This window comes from Nycticebus coucang, chromosome 11 (genome assembly GCF_027406575.1).
Source record: "Nycticebus coucang isolate mNycCou1 chromosome 11, mNycCou1.pri, whole genome shotgun sequence".
Taxonomy (NCBI): domain Eukaryota; kingdom Metazoa; phylum Chordata; class Mammalia; order Primates; family Lorisidae; genus Nycticebus; species Nycticebus coucang.
The window spans coordinates 111,590,446-111,611,932 of record NC_069790.1 but is presented as its reverse complement, the minus strand read 5'-3'; the positions used below and the strand labels follow the sequence as shown (position 1 = coordinate 111,611,932).

Here is a 21,487-nt window from a genome sequence, read left to right as displayed (position 1 = left end):
GTGTTACATTTTGTATTTTAAGAGTCATACTTTTAACTATTACTCTACTCTTTTTCTTTTCTACTCAACTCTTATTCTTTTCCTAAATTAAGTACCTCTTAGGCATAGGTAACATATGTAGCATGAAATATAAAGTTTGCTTTTTTTGTTTGAATTGACTTTTTGGCACTATTTTTATCAAGAAAACACTTGGTAGACGGGATTCGAGTGATGACTGGGAGATTCCTGATGGGCAGATTACAGTGGGACAAAGAATTGGATCTGGATCATTTGGAACAGTCTACAAGGGAAAGTGGCATGGTATGTATATAATGTGGTGATTGGTGACCTTGTCACAAGTCATAATGATAGGATATGTTTGACAAGTTTTATTTTTAAAAAGGGAGGGAAGTATTTACTATGTGCATCATTAAGCTGTTTGGATCAAATGCAAGAATCCAAAGATTGCTAACAAAAATTATGGAAGGTAAGAACTGTTTCATAGCAACTAGGACTCCCATTATAGTACAGCAATCGTTTTTAAAAATGAATATCCTCCAAGTTAACTACCCTGTTTTCTCGAAAATAAGACATCCTCCGAAAATAAGACCTACTTACAGGAAAGATAAGACGTCCCCTGAAAATAAGACCTAGCGCATCTTTGGGAGCACACCTTAAAATAAGACACTGTCTTATTTTGGGGGAAACAGGGTAGTTCCCAATATGATTTTTTTCTTTTAAAAGCCTTTTTGCTGGCTCAGTGCCTGTGGCTTAAGCGGCTAAGGCGCCGGCCACATACACCCGAGCTGGCGGGTTTGAATCCAGCCTGGGCCTGCCAAACAACAATGACGGCTGCAACCGAAAAATAGCCTGGCATTGTGGCAGATGCCTATAGTCCCAGCTACTTGGGAGGCAGAGGCAGGAGATTGCTTGAGTCCAGAAGTTGGAGGTTGCCAGGGCGATAGCTTGAGGCTCTGTCTCAAAAAAAAAGTATTTTTGTTGATAATTGTATTTGTATGATAAATCACAAGTAATATATTGAAAGTATACTTACCAAAGTAAGAAATACAAGTGGCCAATAAACATACAAAAATGTATGGCCTCACTTAGTTGTCAAATAATTACAACTTCAGAAAAATAGAGATCATTATTTGCATCTCATTTGGACAAAGATTTTCTTAAATTGATCATATTTGGAGTTGTGATTATGATGCTGGTATAAACTTTCTTGAGGACAATTTAGCAACATGATATTGAGCTAATAATTCTTCTTATAAATTTATAAGACTTTATCCTGAGGAAATAATTGGACAGGAATGAACACATAGATGTGAAATATTTTCATTAGGGATTTAATATTAACGAAAAGTGGGCCAGGTGCAGTGGCTCATGCCTATTATCCTAGCACTCTGGGAAGCCGAGGCAGGTGGATTGCCTGAGTTCATAGCTTCGAGACCAGCCTGAGCCAGAGCAAAACTCCCATCTCTAAAAATAGCTGGGCATTGGGCAGCGCCTGTGGCTCAGTTGGTAAGGCGCCGGCCCCATATACCGAGGGTGACGGGTTCAAACCCAGCCCCGGCCGAACTGCAACAAAAAAATAGCCGGGCGTTGTGGCGGGCGCCTGTAGTCCCAGCTACTCGGGAGGCTGAGGCAAGAGAATCGCTTAAGCCCAGGAGTTGGAGGTTGCTGTGAGCTGTGTGAGGCCATGGCACTCTACCGAGGGCCATAAAGTGAGACTCTGTCTCTACAAAAAAAAAAAAAAAAAAAAATAGCTGGGCATTGTGGTGAGTGCCTATAGTCCTAGCTACTCAGGAGGCTGAGGCAAGAGAATCACTTGAGCCCAAGAGTTTAGAGATTGCTGTGAGCTATGATACCATGGCACTCTACTGAGGGTGACAAAGTGAGATTCTCTGTCCAAAAAAGAAAAAAAAAATTAATGAAAAGTGAAAATAAGGGATTGGCACCTGTAGCTCAGTAGTTAGGGCATCAGCCACATGCACCAGGGCTGGTGGGTTAGAACCCGGCCCTGGCCTGGTAAACAACAATGATGACAAGAAAAAAACAGCCAGTGTTGTGGTGGGCACTGGCTTAAGCCCAAGAGTTTGAGGTTGCTATGAGCTGTGATGACACAGCACTCTATCGAGGGTGACATAATGAGACTCTGTCTCCAAAAAAAAAAAAAAAAATTTTTTTTTAAATAGTTGAGGCTCAATGCCTATAGCTCAAGTGGCTAAGGCACCAGCCACATACACCGGAGCTAGCGGGTTCGAATCCAGCCCAGGCCTGCCAAATAACAATGACAACTACAACCAAAATATAGCCGGGCATTGTGGTGGGTGCCTGTAGTCCCAGCTACTGGAGAGACTGAGGCAGGAGAATTGCTTGAGCCCAGGAGTTGGAGGTTGCTGTGAGCTGTAATGTGATGGCACTCTACCCAGGATGACAGGCTCTGTCTAAAAAAAAAATAATAATAAAAAATATAAAAATAGTTGAGCATGGTGGTGCATGTATATAGTCCCAGCTGCTTGAGAGATGGGGGTGGGGGGGATCTTCTGAGCACAGGAGTTCAAGAGAGCTGTGATTGTGCCACTGCATTCCAGCCTGGGTGACAGAGTAAGACCCTGCCTTTAAAAATAAATAAATAACTGGGTGGTGCCAGTGGCTTAAAGGAGTAGGGCGCCGGCCCCATATACCAGAGATGGTGGGTTCAAACCTGGCCAAAAATTGCAAAAACATAAATAAACAATTTGAATGACATATGGAATGGCAATTACCTTTTAGGTGATGTGGCAGTAAAAATGTTGAATGTGACAGCACCTACACCTCAGCAGTTACAAGCCTTCAAAAATGAAGTAGGAGTACTCAGGTAAGCTGGTGTGATATTACTATTTCCTAGAAAAGGAGCTATTTTCATTCGCTCCTGTTTTCCAGTGGTAGTCACTGTTAGCTGTACAGATTTATTCAAAATGGATAAATATGTAGAAACAGAGCGTGCCTGAATGTATTTTATCTTTAACTATTAAAGTAGTATGTATACTATATGGTACATCTCATAGAAGACTCAATCCTAGACTGAATTAATGGAAATATAGTGTTCTGATCATATAAAGAAATAGTTCTGCTTACAGAAAGAATACTTCAAAATTTTAAGCTTATCAGAACACATTTAGAAAGCCCTGGGATTGGGGCTAGGGCCCCTAAATGGGAAAGATTCTAGGACTATCACTTAGGGGAGGAAGTAGTCAATAGAACTGAGGACACTTAGTCCAGGGAAGGCTATATGTTAAAGAGGATGCAAAGTTATTCCAGAAAGTAGAACAGGGAAGCTAGTGGTGGAAACTGGGAAAATTATTCTGTCTCAATGCAAGAAAATGTTCACTTAAACAGAGAGGTGGGGGTTAGCCACATTCTCAGTGATAAGTTTCCCGTAATTCAAGGTATGTAAGCAACCTCTAGTTGACTGTCAGATATATTTAAAAAGATACTTCTGAATAAGGTAAGAGGTTAGACCAAACAATTCTCAGTGTCTTCTAAATTTATCCTATTGCATTTTGTTGTTAATATCTTTTTCTGCCATCTTACTGATAGGTAGACAGCTTTGGCTCACTTTTTTTTAAGAAATTGCTAAAGTTTGTCAATATTTACTATTTACTATCATATTTCTTTTTACAGGAAAACACGACATGTGAATATCCTACTCTTCATGGGCTATTCCACAAAGCCACAACTGGCTATTGTTACCCAGTGGTGTGAGGGCTCCAGCTTATATCACCATCTCCACATCATTGAGACCAAATTTGAGATGATCAAACTAATAGATATTGCACGGCAGACTGCACAGGGCATGGAGTAAGTGATGTTCTGTTAAATCTCTTATGAATTACTTTTACAGACCATTGAGATTTTTTTTAAGGCTTTGGCTGATATTCTTTTGGATTGTATTTTAAACTACTGTCTAACAGTATAAGACACTAACTAATGGCTAATGATATGATACTGAAAAAAAATGTCTTTCTTTGGTATAGTCTTTTTTTTTTTTTTTTTTGTAGAGACAGAGTCTCACTTTATGGCCCTCGGTAGAGTGCCGTGGCCTCACACAGCTCACAGCAACCTCCAACTTCTGGGCTTAAGCGATTCTTTTGCCTCAGTCTCCCGAGCAGCTGGGACTACAGGCGCCCGCCACAACGCCCGGCTATTTTTTGGTTGCAGTTTTGGCCGGGGCCGGGTTTGAACCCGCCACCCTCGGTATATGGGGCTGGCGCCTTACCGACTGAGCCACAGGCGCCACCCAACTTTGGTATAGTCTTTAAAACAAATATATGTACTCAGTTATTTGACAATAAATATATGACTGCAAAGTTATGTTCAGTACTCTGTGATTTAGCTAAGCAATTAAGCTTCAGAAAATAAAAATGGGAAAAAACCCATAAAAGCCATTCACAGTTGTCGAAAGTATGCAAAATGATTATTAGTTATTTTTTTAATCATTTTTTCTATATGTCCATATTTTCTATTCCAAAATGGTCAGGTAATAAAGTGTAAATGGCTTGGTGCCTGTACCACAGCAGTTACAGTGCCAGCCACATACACCGAGGCTGGCGGGTTCAAACCAACCCAGGCCATCTGAAGAACAATGACAACTGTAACAAAAAATAGCCGGGCGTTGTGCCAGGTGCCTGTAGTCCCAGCTACTTGGGAGGCTGAGGCAAGAGAATTGCTTAAGCCCAAGAGTTTGAGGTTGCTATGAGCTGTGACGCCACGGCACTCTACCCAGGGCGACATAATGAAACTCTGTCTCAAAACAAATGAAATAAAATAAAGTTTAAATAAAAATATTCATTCTGATCCTTTTTGAGGATTTCAAGTTGAGTTGATCATATCTATGCAATTTGCTATGTAATTTAAAAAATAAAGAGTTTTTATAAAACTTATCATAGACTAAAATGGGAAATTGAATTTAAGGATGAATTTTTTTGTGCAACTCTTAAGTGCAGATAATAGGGGCAAAACTAAATAAATTTTGAAAGCACTTAGATGAAAATTGTAAATTCAGTAAAATATAAAACTGAAAGCTCTGTGAGTAGTTTAAAAATAGGTATGATCTTAATATTTCATAGTATATAAGTCGCTTTCACATCCATTGATTATTATTTTCTCATCTAATCGTTATAATCTTATGAAAGACATTTTTATTTTCTTTTTATAGATAATTGAGGCTTTTAAGTAACTTGCTTAAGGGCACACATTTAATAAGTGGCAGCAAAGGTATTTGAGGATTTATTTCTGAGTCACAATCCAATATTCTTTCCCTATACCCACTGTACTATTTTTACATTATAAAATTAGAATAAAAGGTAAAATGATACCAAATGGTATTAGATGATACCAAATGATATGTACTAACACACACAACTCTGACTCAAGATCACTTATAGCAAGTAAATCTAGAGGCAGGACTCAAAACCAGATCTGGTTCTTAAATCTCCTCCACTGTACCAGCTTCTTTGTCTCAAAACTAGGCATTATATCTATAATTTAGATGTTTACAAGCCTATATTCACCCAAAGTGCTTTTCATAACAAATTATGACCTTATTCAGTAACACTCCCACATATCCACTAGACTTAAAAGAATCTCAGCCTTTTACGTATTAGAATCTGAATCTGTTAGACTCTATTAAATTATATTAAAATCTTGTGAAGAGGGCGGCACCTGTGGCTCAGTCGGTAAGGTGCCGGCCCCATATACCGAGGGTGGCGGGTTCAAACCTGGTCCCAGCCAAACTGCAACCAAAAATTAGCCGGGCGTTGTGGCGGGCACCTGTAGTCCCAGCTACTTGGGAGGCTGAGGCAAGAGAATCGCTTAAGCACAGGAGTTGGAGGTTGCTGTGAGCTGTGTGAGGCCACGGCACTCTACCGAGGGCCATAAAGTGAGACTCTGTCTCTACAAAAAAAAAAAAAAAAAATCTTGTGAAGAATAAGCTATGGCAAAAAAATCTTGTGAAGAATAAGCTATGGCAAAAACAGTGAACATGCAGAGAGAAACAAAATTTATTCTCTTCTACCCCACTGCCTCTTTGCTGTTTGTTCAGCAGGCCAATCATATTCCTTCTTCAGCACCTTTATACTTGTCATGTTCTTTTGGGGATACTAATGCCACAAATACCCTTATGTCTCTAGTCTTATGTCCCCTTTTAAGAGAAGCATTCTCTGGTCATCTTATGTAAGTTAACATTTCTCCATCCAACCCTGTCACTCCTGTCATCCCATCCTTGTTTTTCTTTATAACACCCAGCTCCATATGACTTATTTATTTTCTGTCACTCCTATTCAAATGCAAATTGTATGAGAGCAAAGGTTTGATTTTGTTTGTTGTTTTATGCCTAATCCCTAGAATAGTATTCAGTACATATCTGTTAAATGAAAAAATGATTACATGCAACTGCATGTTACGGATAAGTTTACCTTCCAGAAGAGAGAAAGCAAATCCTTCTTATATCAAAATTGAGAAATATCAAAGAAGGGAATAATATTCAAAGAAGTAATAAAAGAGGAGAGGCCAAGCATGGTGGCTCACGCCTATAATCTTAGCACTCTGGGAGGCTGAGTCAGGTGGATTGATTGAGCTCAGGAGTTCAAGACCAGCCTGAGCAAGAGCATGAACTTGAGGCAGCGCCTGTGGCTCAAGGAGTAGGGCGCTGGTCCCATATACCAGGGGTGGCGGGTTCAAGCCCGACCCTAGCCAAAACTGGGGGGGTGGGGGGGAAGAGCGTGAACCTATTGCTATTAACAATAGAAAAACTAGCTGGGCATGGTGGTGCATGCCTATAGTCCCAGCTACTCTGCAGGCTGAGGTAGGATCACTTGAACCCAAAAGTTTGAGGTTGCTATGAGGTACAATGATGCCACAGCACTCTAGCCTGGGGCAACAGAGTGAGACTCACTCTCAAAAAATAATAGCAACCGAGGAGAAAAGGGCTCTTGATATAAAAAGAGGCATCAAAGAATGGTATTAAAAATTGTTTTTAGAAACAGTGATGGGGCAGTGAAGTGCCAGTATTGATTAAGATAGGAAGTGACAATAGAGAACACTGTCAAATGGAATGTCTCTGCAGCCTGGGTAATAGTGAAGAAGTGATATTTTTCTATTACTTTATAGTTTTGGAGTATCAATGTAAACATTACACCATAACAATTTGTTTACATTTTAAAACAGCTCTTACTATGTAATGAGTATACCTGGCTGCAAACATAGATCATTCTATGTGGTTTATCCTAGACTTTAGTAGTTAACAAAGTACTAATTGTAAGTTTTAAGCCCTCTAGCAAAGTATACTTTTTATTACCAGCTTAAAATTAACCAAAGATACAGTTCCTTTTTTCCCTTTTTCTTCCTTCTTGTAAGGTGATTACATGCTACTGGTGATATATACAAACACATCTTCAGATTCTGAAGGCTCTGACAGACTGCAAATCCTTTTATTATAAAAGCTATTTGGGTTTCGGGTTAAGGTAACAGATTTTTGTTCCCTCCTAAAACTCCACTAAAACAATAATGATGGAATTTTTTTTTTTTAAGCATGAATGTGTAAGGATGGGGATAACAGGAAGGCAACAGTAACAACATTTTGAAAGCTATAAAGCAGATGGAGAAGTGACAGTGGACTTAGTCAACCCATAAAGGCTACATCATTAGTTGGCAATGGAGAAATGAAAGCCAACCTGATTTATACCACAGCATCCTCAAAAGTCTCAGGAATTAGCACTGTCAGCTATCTCTGGGGGTTAGGGAGCCAGAGTGAAAAGGCCTGTTTGAAAAACTATTTCTCTAAGTCCCTTTTCCTACTCACTGGGTAAATGCTCCATCCCTATCCTGGCAGTAGACTGGAAGAGTGTTCTCTAAACAAGTATCTCTGGACTGGGGAACCCTAAACTATGTCTAGGACCTGGATATCTTACACCAAACAGGAAGATTGGGTGTCTGTGTGCTTATTGAATGATGAATGGAGATTTTCTCAACCCTACCTTTTCATTTGTTCCCAGAGTGCTGGCAGCCAAAGTTTACTGTTCCTGCAGGAGATTAGAAGAGTCCTCTCTGAGGAATCTCACCAAATCAGGAGGAAAGACTCAAAGAACCGAGCATCAGAGATTCCACCTAGGTCACTATACAGTTCAAAAACAACAAGCCCTTTAGCCAGGCACGGTGGCATGTGCCTATATTCCCAGCTACTCAGGAAGCTAAGGCAAAATAAGGCAAGATGATTGCTTGAACCTAGGAGTTCAAGGCTGCAGTGAGCTATGATCATACCACTGCACTCTTGCCTGGATGACAAAAGAGACCCTGTCTCTTAAAAGAAAAGGGGGGGGAAAAAGAATCAACAAGCTCATTTGTATGCTCAAAGCTTCCAGATAACTTGCTAGTCTCTCATTTAGTCTGGTAGGACAAATTATCTCTGGATCACCAGATAGATATCAGAGGGGAAATCTCAGATGCAAATGAGAGAGAGTAAAATGCATGGGGTGGGGTGGGGCACTCAGAGAAACAGAAACAGTACGAAATTACTTCCCTCCACCCCACCCCCCACAAAAACCCATCAATTTCCTCAGAATAAAAGATGATTTTCTTATCCATTAAAAAAGAATAGGTGCTTTCTAAGGAACATTCATCTAAGACTTTAAAAAATACTAATGTGTCAATATATTATATACTAGAAATTATATATTTTGTAATTAAGCTTAACTTTTAAATGTTAATATAAAATATACAAAGAGCTAAATCGTTTCTCAGAATTCTTTTAAGGGGTCCTCAACAAAAAATGTTTAAAAACTATCATGCAAATGCTATATAGTGTCATATTAATTAATCTGTATTATCCAACATAGTTCAGAAAGGATACCCGGATAAATTTTTTTTACAAACCAAGTTACATAAATAGATATAATTAATTGTAACACATGACCAGATTGTGTGAGTGGTTCTTTTTGTTATTGTTGTTGTTGTTGCAGTTGTCATTGTTGTTTAGCTGGTTCAGGCCTGGTTCAAACCCTCCAGCCTGGATGTATGTGGCCAGCACCCTACCCACTGAGCTATGGGCACTGTCCTGTGTGAGTGATTCTTGTTGAAATGGATATTCCTATTTTCTTCTCTAGTATTGATGACTAAACACAACTATTTTCATTACATTGGATTGAACTGTGTTTTTGTTGTAAGAAAATGGTCAAAATCTGTTCTAAGGGGCAGGCATCAGGTATTAGGACAAACAGGATGGTCCCAAAGATCATAAATAGGTTCTTTAAGTCCTAACTGTTGCTGATGATTTCATAAGATTTTAACTTACCTTTTGGCTTCTGGTCACCCATCAGCCTCATGTTTGGTTTGCTTGCCCTTTATTATCCCTGCCTCATGGATCAAATGACATGAGTGAAATTCCTTACATACCATACTTGTCCTCCTTATTTCTAGTGCTTTTTCATCTTGAATACTAACCATACCTTCATCCTGAGGGGTTTTGGGGGGAATTATTTTCATCAGTTCTTTCCCATTAGAAGCCTGCTTGGATGACTAACAACCATTAATTACTTCTTAGCTCCCATCCAGCTCTATTTTCTTCAGTCCCCTGGCTCTATACATAGTCCTCTAAATATACAGATGATACTGCTTCTTTCTGGCCATTCAAGGTACCATCTTACTGTACCTTTTTTTAACTCTTTACATCTAGTTTGTCTTCCCTTGACCACCATCATCTCATAAAGGATGGAACAAGCTAGATATAGTCCATAGGTAGACAATAAGTCCACAGACTGTTGACATAGCCACTTAGTAATGTACTTGTGCAAAGCCCTCATTTCAAAATATTCTCCCCCCGAATGTTTCCCGTATGCTGTTGAAAGTGATGTTTTCTGACTACTCAGCAAAATTCATTCTGAAGTTCCAGGGTATAAGCAGAGCAAGAGCATACTAACTCATTGTATAAAGTGCTGGGATTGCAGTCGTTTATAATATAAAACCTTTAATAATTAGGAAAGTTGAATTATTAAGATTTCAACTGTATCATCTTTATTGGATTACAGTATATGAGCAAATGAGAGATGGTAACATTTTTCCAGTGTGGTACTGTCTTTATTTGTACTTCATTGAAAGGTCCTCTGTGAATCCTAGGTTTACCTGAAGCAAGCAGAGCTATTCTAATGATAGGTAATTATAGACTTACTCTGAGGGATCAGGGTTCATAAAGTATATTTTATCATCTTCTCACCTTCCAGTCACTGGTTCAGCCCACAGATCAAGGTATTTTAAGAACATTGCTGCTAAAGAAATTTCAGTAATGTATTCTTTGTGGGACTTTGAACATCAATGTAATATTTATAGTATAATTTTTAATTTAGCTTTGTCAGAAAATTTGCTAATGTTAAATCAGGGAGACACATAGAAAAAGTCATGTCCTTGGCTCGGCACCTATGGCTCAAGCTGCTAAGGTGGTGGCCACATACACCTGAGCTGGTGGGTTCGAATCCAGCCCAGGCCCACCAAACAACAATGACGGCTGCAAACAAAAAATGGCGGGTGCCTGTAGTCCTAGCCGCTTGGGAGGCGGAGGCAGGAGAATCGCTTAAGCCCAGGAGTTGGAGGTTGCTGTGAGCTGTGATGCACTCTACCCAGGGCGACAGCTTGAGGCTCTGTCTCAAAAAAAAAAAGAAAGAAAGAAAAAGAAAAAGTCGTGTCCTGTTGGTATACTCACAGAAGTGTTATAATCTGAAAATAAGATGATTGAAAATAATTTGAGGATAAATCCTTATGGTTTCCTTTTTTAAAGCAGTGAAAAAGGCTTGGCACAGGGGCTCATGCCTATTATCCTAGCATTCTGGGAGGCCAAGGCAGGCAGATTGCTTGAGCTCAGGAGTTCCACACTAGCCTAAGTAAAGGCGAGATCCCATCTCTACTAAAAATAAAAAAACTACCCAAGTGTAGTGGCATACACTTGTAGTCCCAGCTACTCAGTAGACTGAGGCAAGAGGATTGTTCAACCCCAGGAGTTTGAGGTTGCGGTGAGCTATGACACCACGGCAGTCTACTCCAGGCGACAGAGTGAGACTCTGTCTCTAATAATGAAATAATAAAATAAACAATGAAAAGCATGTTCTTTATTCTCATAAGTGAACCCAGTTGAAAGGAAAATGAAAAGATGAATTAAAACTGAAAAGATGGTAAACATGTATTACTGATTGAAAATTATAATTGTCCAAAGAATAATTATAGTGAACACGATTTTCTGGTGGATAAAAACAATAATAGAAGAATGCTAATGATCAAAAAAAAATGCAAAGTAAAACAAAAGGTACCACCTTTCACCTGCTGGAATTGGTAAATGCCTACATTCTGCTGATCACATGTTAATAAAAATTAGAGGAATTGGGGGAATTCTGGGAAGAAGGCTGACTGGTAGCAACCCTTGTCAGAGGCTCCCGAGCAGAGGAAGAAAAACCTGAGAGAATCAGAATCTACGAAGCCAAAGACGGGGACCAGAGCCAAGAAAGAAGTTCAGCAAGCTGTAACTTCAAAGAAGAGCATTCAAGGAAACAAATTAGAGGTACAAAACCTGTTGACTAGAGGACAGGAGACCCCTCCCCAAAGCAGAAGGTCTGTTGCCGGCTATCTGCAAACGAGCAGGGAACAAAAGACCTCTCATTTTACCTCATTGGAGAGAGCCACTAAACTTCAGGTCTCTTTCTCCAGGGAGGTCCCACTCATGAACCCAGACACCACCCCGCCAGGCATATAATTGAACAGATATTTTTCCCCACAAGTCCAAACTCCCAGTCCACCCTTTCCCCCTCACATAGTGGTCTGAAGTTCTGCCCCTTGCAGAGCATAGAGTGTTTGTTCTTGTCCTGAGAGACGTGGGCATAGTGTGGACTGCCAACCATCAGGATGGAATCTGTGACTATCAGGGAAGAAAGAGGGTGTGGGGAGAAAGGGACTCTCGGCAGGAGGAGGACCAGTCCCCTAGTTATGACTATGCCTGGCCAGTGGTAGTGTTGACCTTCAATTCGGGCTGTGTCTGGTGGGATGGGGTGCAGAACCCCAGGCTCTACAGCACCCATAGCAGGAGTGTGGTTGCCCCATGTGAACTGAGTTTGGCAGACAGGGCTGGTCCCTGCTGGGCCTGCAAGCAGAGGATTGATAGGTGTGGACTGCAACCTGAGAGGAAGGGCGTGGTCTCCTGATTCCAACAGAATGCTTGAGCAGTGGCTTTCTGGGTGCGAACCAAGCCTTGAGGGCTAGGGCATACTCCAGTGCCTCCAGCAAGGCTGGTGAGCAGAGGCTTACCAGGTGAGGACTGAGACCTGCGGGCAGAGTGTGGTGCCCTGACTCTTAACAGAGCCTGTGAACAGAGGCTTGCCAGGCAGCAGACTGAGACTGGCAGGTAGGGCGTGGTCCCATAACTCCAATTGGTCAGACACTAGCTGTGTGTGGATTGAGACCGGTGGGCAGGGGTGTTGCCCCTGGCTCTAGCTGGGCCTCTGAGCAGAAAAGCAGACAATAGTGTGGACTGAGTCTGGCGGGTGGGAGTGTGGATCCCTGGCTCCAATTGTGCTTTGAATCCCTTTGCTTTGAATTCTCCTTGAATCCCTCTCTGTTGGGCAGGGTTTGCACTATCAGAGACAATTTGGTTGGAACTCGTGTTTGGGGCTGTCCACTCGGGGATATTCTAAGGTTGACCTTTAAAGTTCTGTAGTGGAAAAGAACTGAAGGGTGGGGGCTGGGCACCACAGCTGTTTGTATCTCTTCACAGTCCAGATTTAAATCTAAGAGTGTGGTCTCTTAGGATAGGGTAGAGGTTGGCTGATATCAAAACAGAGCTAGCCTGCACTATCTCACCAAGGAGGTCCTCAGAGTCTCTAGCCAAAACTCTGAAAGGGGCCTTTATAAGCTTGTAGGAGATAAGCCACAATTACAAAGCATAGTGCTTTGGCAAGGGGCTACCTCTACTACCTGGGAACCCCAATTCACTCTCACTCTACAAGTTCTAATAACCAAATGGTGGATAGTAAACATGGTGCAGACCCAACAGAAGAACTCTGGCAACATGAATAACTACAGTAGATCAATCCCCCCAAGAAATGACAAAGGAGATACAACTGAAGATGCCATGCATAGATAAATGGAAGCAGTGTCAGAAACTGAATTCAGAATATGGATTGCAAATAAGATAAATAGAATGGAAGAAAAGATGGAAATTGAATTCCAAAGAGTAGTTCTAAAGTTGTCTCAAGAAATTAATGAATTCAAAGCCCAAGTCACCAAAGATATGGACATAATGAGAAAAGAGATAGCAGAGCTCAAGGAAACGAAAAAGTTGAGGAGCTCCAAAATACAGTAGAATCCCTTAGTAACAAGAGTTGACCAGGCAGAAGAAAGGATCTCTGAAACTGAGGACAAAGCTTTTGAACGTTCCCAAAGAGGTGGACAAATGGAGAGCAAAAACTGATTATTCCTGAGAGAATTGTGGGACCATTCCAAACGATCAAACATTCATCTTATAGGAATTCCCAAAGGAGAAGAGGATGGTCCTAAAGGTACAGATGCTCTACACCAAGAGATTTTGGAGGAGAATTTCCCAAACATTGCAAGAGATACAGAACTTCAGATAGCAAACAGTTTTAGAACCCCAGCATGACTTAAACCAAATAAAGCATCTCCTAGACACATTGTGATTAACTTTGCCAAAGTTAAGATGAAGGAGAAAATTCTGCAAGTAGCCAGACGTGAGAAAAGCATCACCTACAAAGGGAGAAATATCAGAATAACTGCAGATCTCTGAGCTGAAACGTTTCAAGCCAGAGAAGATGGACGTCAACCTTCAATCTCTTAAAACAAAACAACTTCTAGCCCAGGATCCCCTATCCAGCTAAACTGAGTTACATTTACGATGGAGAAATCAAATACTTTAATGACATAGACATGTGGAAGAAATTTGCCATAACTAAACCAGCTGTCCTGGATATTCTCAGACCCATTCTTCACAATGACCAGCACAATGCTCTATCTCCAAAGTAAACTTACCCAGAAATTTTTTTAACAAAATCCAACTTCCATGGTGGTGAAAGGATTAAAATTGTCCACTGGACATCCTAAAATCATGATACCCAAAACACAACCATGCTAATCAGTTCTCTCAATTAATGTGAATGGTTTAAATTGTCCTATAAAGAGGCACAGGCTGGCTGACTGGATACATAAACTCAGACTGGACATCTGCTATATTTAAGAATCTCACCTTATGTTAAAGGATAAAAATAGACTCAGGGTGAAGGGATGGACTTGTATATTACAGGCAAATGGAAACCAGAAAAAAGCAGGGGTTGAAATTTAAGAAGCAGATACAATTGGCTTTAAACCAACAAAGATAAAGAAAGATAAGGAAGGTCATTACGTATTTGTCAAGGGAAACACCCAATATGAAGAGATTTTGATAATTAACATTTATGCACCCTACCAGAATGCTCAATTCATAAAGCAGACCCTAATGGATATGAACAACTTGATATCTTCCTGCACTGTAATAGTTGGAGATTTTAACACCCCTTTAACAGTTTTGTATAGATCCTCCAAGAAGAAACTAAACAAAGAAATACTAGACTTAAACCTGACCCTAGAACAAATGGCCTTTCAGACTTCTATAGAACATTTCACCCTAATAAAACTGAATATACATTCTTCTCATCAGCCCATGGGTCATCCTCCAAAATAGATTATATCCTAGGACACAAGTCTAAACTGAGCAAATTTAAAAGTATAGAAATTATTCCTTGTATCTTCTCAGACCACCATGGAATAAAAATTGAACTCAACAGCAGTGGGAATCTCCATACTCAAAGTCTTGGAAGCTAAACAATCTTAGGCTGACTAATAGCTGGGTGAAAGATGAGATTAAGAAGAAAATCACCAAATTTTTGGAACTAAATGATAATGAAGACACAATTTATCAAGACCTGTGGGATACTGCAAAGACAGTCCTAAGAGGGAAATTTATAGCATTAGAAGCCTTCATCAGGAAAGCAGAAAGAGAGGAAGCCAACAACTTAATGGATCATCTAAAGCAACTGGAAAAGAAAGAACATTCCAACCCCAAACCCAGGAGAAGAAAAGAAATAACCAAAATTAGGGCAGAATTAAATGAAATTGAAAAAAAAAGATCGGGCGGTGCCTGTGGCTCAAGGAGTAGGGCGCCGGTCCCATATGCCAGAGGTGGTGGGTTCAAACCCAGCCCCGGCCAAAAACCACAAAAAAAAAAAAAAAAATCAGAAGATCAACAAAACAAAATTTGGTTTTTTGAAAAAATTAACAAAATTGATAAACCTTTGGCCAACCTAACCAGACATAGAAAAGTAAAATTTCTAATATTGTCTATCAGAAATGATAAAGGAGAAATAACAACAGACACTTCAGAAATTAAAAAAAAAAATCCTCAATGATTACTACAAAAATCTCTATTCCCAGAAATATGAAAATCTGAAGGAAATGGACCAATTCCTGCAAGCACACCACCTTTCTAGACTCAACCAGAAAGAATTAGACATCTTGAATAGACCTGTATCAACCACTGAAATAGCATCATCAATACAAAATCTCCATGAAAAGAAAAGTCCAGGACCAGATGGCTTCACATCCAAATTCTATCAAACCTTTCAAGAGGAACTAGTACCTATATTATACAATGTTTTCCAAAGCATAGAAAAAGAAGGAATACTTCCCAACGTATTCTATGAAGCAAATATCACCCTGATCCCCAAACCAGGAAAGGATCCAAAAAAGAAAGAAAATTATAGACCAATATCATTGATGAATATTGATGCAAAAATATTCAATAAGATCTTAGCAAACAGGATTCAACAACACATCAAAAAAATTATACACCATGATCAAGTTGGTTTTATTTCAAGGTTACATGGTTGGTTCAACATACACAAATCTATAAATATAATACATCACATCAATAAAATAAACAAAGACCATATGATTCTCTCAATTGACACAGAAAAAGCCTTTCATAATCTCCAGCATCCCTTCATGATCAGAATTCTTAAGAAAATAGGCATAGAAGGAACATTTCTTAAACTGATGGAGGCCCTTTATAGCAAACCCACAGCCAATATCCTATCAAATGGTGTAAAATTGAAAACATTCCCACTCAGATCCGAAACCAGGCAAAGATGCTCACTGTCTCCACTGCACTCCATTTAACACAGTAATAGAAGTCTTAGCTATCGCAATCAGGCAAGAGAACACAATCAAGGGTATCCACATAGGGTCAGAGGAGATCAAACTCTCACTCTTCACTGATGACATGATCCTATACCTGGAAAATCCCAGGTACTCAACTTCAAAACTCTTAGAAGTGATCAAGGAATACAGTAGCATCTCAGGATACAAAATCAATACTTACAAGTCAGTAGCTTTTATATACACCAATGATAGTCAAGCTGAAAAACAATCAAGGACTGTATTCCTTTTACAGTCGTGCCAAAGAAGATGAAATATCTGGGAATTTACCTAACAAAGGACATAAAAGATCTCTATAAAGAGAGATCTTTATGGAGTTCTCTATAAAGAGAACTATGAAACTCTGAGAAAAGAAATAGCTGAGGATGTTAACAGATGGAAAAACATACCATGCTTATAGCTGGGTAGAATCAACATTGTTAAAATGTCCATACTGTCCAAAGCAATCTACAGATTTAATTCAATCCCTATGAAAGCACCATTGTCATACTTTAAAGAACTTGTAAAAATAGTACTTCGTTTTTTTTTTGTAGAGACAGAGTCTCACTGTACCACCCTCTGGTAGAGTACTGTGGCGTCACACAGCTCACAGCAACCTCTAACTCTTGGGCTTACACGATTCTCTTGCCTCAGCCTCCCGAGCAGCTGGGACTACAGGCGCCCGCCACAACGCCCGGCTATTTTTCTGTTGCAGTTTGGCCAGGGCTGGGTCCGAACCCACCACCCTCGGCATATGGGGCCGGCACCCTACTCACTGAGTCACAGGCACCGCCCAGTACTTCGTTTTATATGGAATCAGAAAAAACCTCGAGTAGCAAATACATTACTTAGAAATAAGAACAAATCAGGAGGTATCACATTACCAGACTTTAGGCTATACTATAAATCTATAGTGATCAAAACAGCATGATACTGGTAGATGTATGCAACAGAATAGAGAACCAAGAGATGAACCCAACTGCTTATCATCATTTGATCTTCCACAAGCCTATCAAAAATATTCAGTGGGGGAAAGACTCCCTATTTAACAAATGGTGCTGGGTGAACTGGCTGGTGACCTGTAGAAGACTCAAACTGGATCCCCACCTTTTACCATTAACAAAAATTGATTCTCACTGGATAAAATATTTAAACTTAAGACATGAAACTATGAAAATACTAGAAGAAAGTGCAGGGAAAACACTTGAAGAAATTGGCCTGAGAGAGTATTTTATGAGAAGGACCCTGTCCCCCCACCCCCACCTCCACCCCCGGGCAATTGAAGCAACACCAAAAATCCATTACTGGGATCTGGTCAAACTAAAAAGCTTTTGCACAGCCAAGAGCACAGTAAGTAAAGCAAACAGACAACCTTCGGAATGGGAAAAGATTTTTGCAGGTTATGTTTCTGACAAAGGTCTGATAACTATAATCTACAGAGAACTCAAGCTAATTAATAAGAAAAGAATAAATAACCCCATTTCTATGTGGGCAAGAGACTTGAACAGATGAAGACAGGCACATGGCCTACAAACACATGAAAAAATGCTCATCATCCTTAATCATCAGAGAAATGCAAGTCAAAACCACTTTGAGATATCATCTAACTCCAGTAAGATCAGCCCATATCACAAAATCCCCAAACTACAGATGTTGGAGTGGATGCAGAGAGAAGAAATGCTTCTGCACTGTTGGTGGGAATGCAAGCTAATATGACCTTTTTGGAAAGAAGTTTGGAGAATACTCAAAGAACTAAAAGTAGACCTACCGTTTGATCCTGCAATTCCTCTACTAGGTGTATACCCAGATGATCAAAAATTATTTCACAACAAAGACATTTGCACCAGAATGTTTATTGCAGCCCAATTCAAAATAGCCAAGAGATAGAAACAGCCCAAGTGCCCATCGACCAATGAATGGATTAACAAATGGTGGTATATGTACACCATGGAATACTATGCAGCCATAAAAAAGATGGAGGCTTCACATCTTGTACGTTTACCTGGATGGAGCTGGAATATGTTCTTAGTAAAGTATCTCAAGAATGGGAAAAAAAGGTATCCAATGTACTCAATACTACTATGAAATCAATATATAACCACCTACATACTCATACAAATGATAAAACATAACTGTAGTCCAGAAAGTAGAAGGGAAGAGGAGAGAGAGGGTAGGGGAGGGGGGATATGGGAGGAGAGAGGGTATTTGGGGGGACCTCACCTCATAATGTGCATGATGCAATGGTACATTTCAAAACTATTAAGAAACGGAAAAAAAAAAAACTAGAGGAATTGCTTACTAGGATATTCCTGATAGAACCAACAACACTGTGGGTGTTTTGCATGTATCTATTAATAATAGGAAAGTGCTTGTTCTGACCCCCCCCAAAAAAAGGAAAAAAAAAACCACAGCATTTTTTTCCCAGAAGTGTTTACAGAAAGCGATATATTATAGGACACCATAAAATAGTGAAAAATTGGAAACATTTGTCTATCTGGAGAAGACTGGATAAATAAAATATTGGCACATGTTTGTTTGCTGCACTAATTAAAAGAAATGAATTATATATGTGTCAATATAGATCTTTAAAATATAATGTCAGGTGAGAAAAGCAAGCCACAACATGAGGCCACTTAAATTTTTTTAAACGGAAAACTTTATGTTTGAGTTTTTTAAAGTGGCACATATACATTTATGTAAAGATAAGGAGGCACAGACCAAGTTCAGTAGTAGATGTATCCAGGCATGGCATAAAGAGGTTAGGATGGTGACATCTGTCAAGAATAAGGACTAGGTTTATGGGCGGCGCCTGTGGCTCAGTGAGTGAGGCGCCGGCCCCATATACCGAGGGTGGCGGGTTCAAACCCAGCCCCGGCCAAACTGCAACAAAAAAACAGCCGGGCGTTGTGGCGGGTGCCTGTAGTCCCAGCTGCTCGGGAGGCTGAGGCAGGAGAATCACATAAGCCCAGGAGCTGGAAGTTGCTGTGAGCCATGTGATGCCATGGCACTCTACCGAGGGTAGTAAAGTGAGACTCTGTCTCTACAAAAAAAAAAAAGGACTAGGTTTACCTCTAACATTCTGTTTCTTTCTTTTGATAAAAAAAGACAACAGTTAAATTCTACTTTCATGAAATTTTTACTCGTACAAACTGAAAAAAGAAAGGTCTTTTAGTCCATTTTCTCTTGCTTTTAACAGATTGGATAATTTAGAAAAGAAACACTTCTTACAGGGCAGCACCTGTGGCTTAGTGGGTAGGGCGCTGGCCCCATATACCAAGGATGGTGGGTTTAAACCTGGCCTTGGCCAAACTGCAACAAAAAATAGCCGGGCGTTGTGGCAGGCCCCTGTAGTCCCAGCTACTCGGGAGGCAGAGGCAAGAGAATCGCCTAAGCCTAAGACTGGAAGTTGCTGTGAGCTGTGATGCCACGTTACTCTACCGAGGGCGACAAAGAAAGACTCTGTCTTGAAAAAAAGAAAAGAAAAAGAAGTGTTTCTTTCTTTGTTTTTTTTTTTTTTAAGAGGCAGTTTCACTTTATTGCCCTCTGTAGAGTGCTGTGGCGTCACACAGCTCACAGCAACCTCCAACTTCTGGGCTTAGGCGATTCTCTTGACTCAGCCTCCCAAGTAGCTGGGACTACAGGCGCCCACCACAACGCCACGTCTATTTTTTTTTGTTGCAGTTTGGCTGGGGCCAGGTTCAAACCCACCCCTTCCATATATGGCCACAGGCGCCACCCAAGAAACACTTCTTATAGTTCTAAAGCCTAGAAATCCACGTGTACGGCACCAGCATTAACTTAGCTTCTGTTGAGGGCTTTCCTACTGCATGGTAACATGAGAGAGAAGCAAAAAAGGAAATGGCATGTGCAGAAGGGGCAAAACAAAAAGGGCAACCTCTTTAACAACCTGCTCTTGGATACTATACAGCTCACTCACTCCTGTTCAGGAGGGCATCCCTCATGACCCACATACCTCTTAAAGATCTCACCACCCTCAACCCTGTTACACAGGAGACCAAGCCTCAACACGAGTTTTGGTGGGATACCATACTGAAACCATAGCAGGAGGCAAATGTATAAAAATTTTAACAGAGTTTTTCTTTTTTTTTTTTTTTTTTTTTGAGATAGAGTCTCACTCTGTCATCTCAGCTAGAATATGGTGGCATCATCATAGGTCACTGAATCTCAAACTTTTGCACTCCTCCTGCCTAAGCCTCCCAAATAACTGGGACTACAGGCGCATACCATGATGCCCCGCTAATTTTTCTATTTTTAATAGAGATGGGGTCTTGCTCTTGCTAGAACTCCTGAATTCAAGCAATCCTCCTCCTTCAGCCTGCCAGGGTGCTGGGATTACAGGGATGAACCACCATACCCAGCCTTAACAGGATTTATTTGGTGAGAATATAAGTGATTTCTGCATTATCCTTTGTTGGAGCAGATTATCTTAATTTCATAAAACATGTTACAAGGAAGTACATAGAGGGTCAAGCTCAGTGGCTCATGCCTGTAATCCTAACACTCTGGGAGGCCGAAGCCAGTGGATTGCCTCAGCTCACAGGTTCAAGACCAGCCTGAGCCAGAATGAGATCTCATCTCTAAAAATAGCTGGGCGTTTTGGCGGGCGCCTATATTCCCAGCTGCTTGGGAGACTGAGGCAAGAGAACCGCTTGAGCCCAAGAGTTTGAGGTTGTTGTGAGCTGTGATACCACACCCATCTACCAAGGGCAACAAAGTGAGGCACTCTCTCTCCCAAAAAAAAAAAAAAAATAGAACTCAGAAAATACAAACATAATTGAGACGCTCCAATCATCTACCATCAAGGATAACTGCCATTAGTATTTTGGTGTGTATTGCATATCCTTTCAGAATTGTTTAATACTCTACACAGTGTTTTGTTTGTTTGTTTGGTTTGTTGTTTTTTAAATGTGCAATCATATTGGATTTGCCTTCTTTTTTCATTTTTTTTTGAGACAGCGTCTCACTTTTATCCCACTCCACAAAGTGCTCTGGCATCATAGGTCACAGCAACCTTAAGCTCTTGGGTTCAAGCAGTTCTCTTGCCTCAACCACCCTAGTAGCTGGGACTATAGGTATCCGCAACAACCCCCGGCTATTTTTTTTTTTTTTTTCAGAGATAAGATCTCATTCTGGCTTAGGCTGGTCTTGAACTTGCGAGCTTAGGGAATCCATCCGCCTCAGCCTCTGAGAGTCTTTTTTCACTCTTATTTTAAACACCTTTACT

At 40.4% G+C, this 21,487-nt stretch overlaps 1 protein-coding gene across 7 annotated transcripts in view; it reads left to right on the top strand.

Moving 5' to 3' along the window:
• Positions 1–21,487, top strand: part of BRAF (B-Raf proto-oncogene, serine/threonine kinase) — a 228,796-nt gene that overhangs the window by 152,913 nt on the left and 54,396 nt on the right. For 6 of the 7 annotated variants that reach the window (XM_053609369.1, XM_053609372.1, XM_053609368.1 and 3 more), the window contains 3 exons: positions 183–300; positions 2,761–2,845; positions 3,652–3,828. In XM_053609369.1, coding sequence (XP_053465344.1) covers positions 183–300; positions 2,761–2,845; positions 3,652–3,828 — 380 coding nt within the window. Of the gene's footprint in view, positions 1–182; positions 301–2,760; positions 2,846–3,651; positions 3,829–8,021; positions 8,202–21,487 lie in introns of those variants that run through there. The other variant, XM_053609373.1, reaches the window with a different exon arrangement.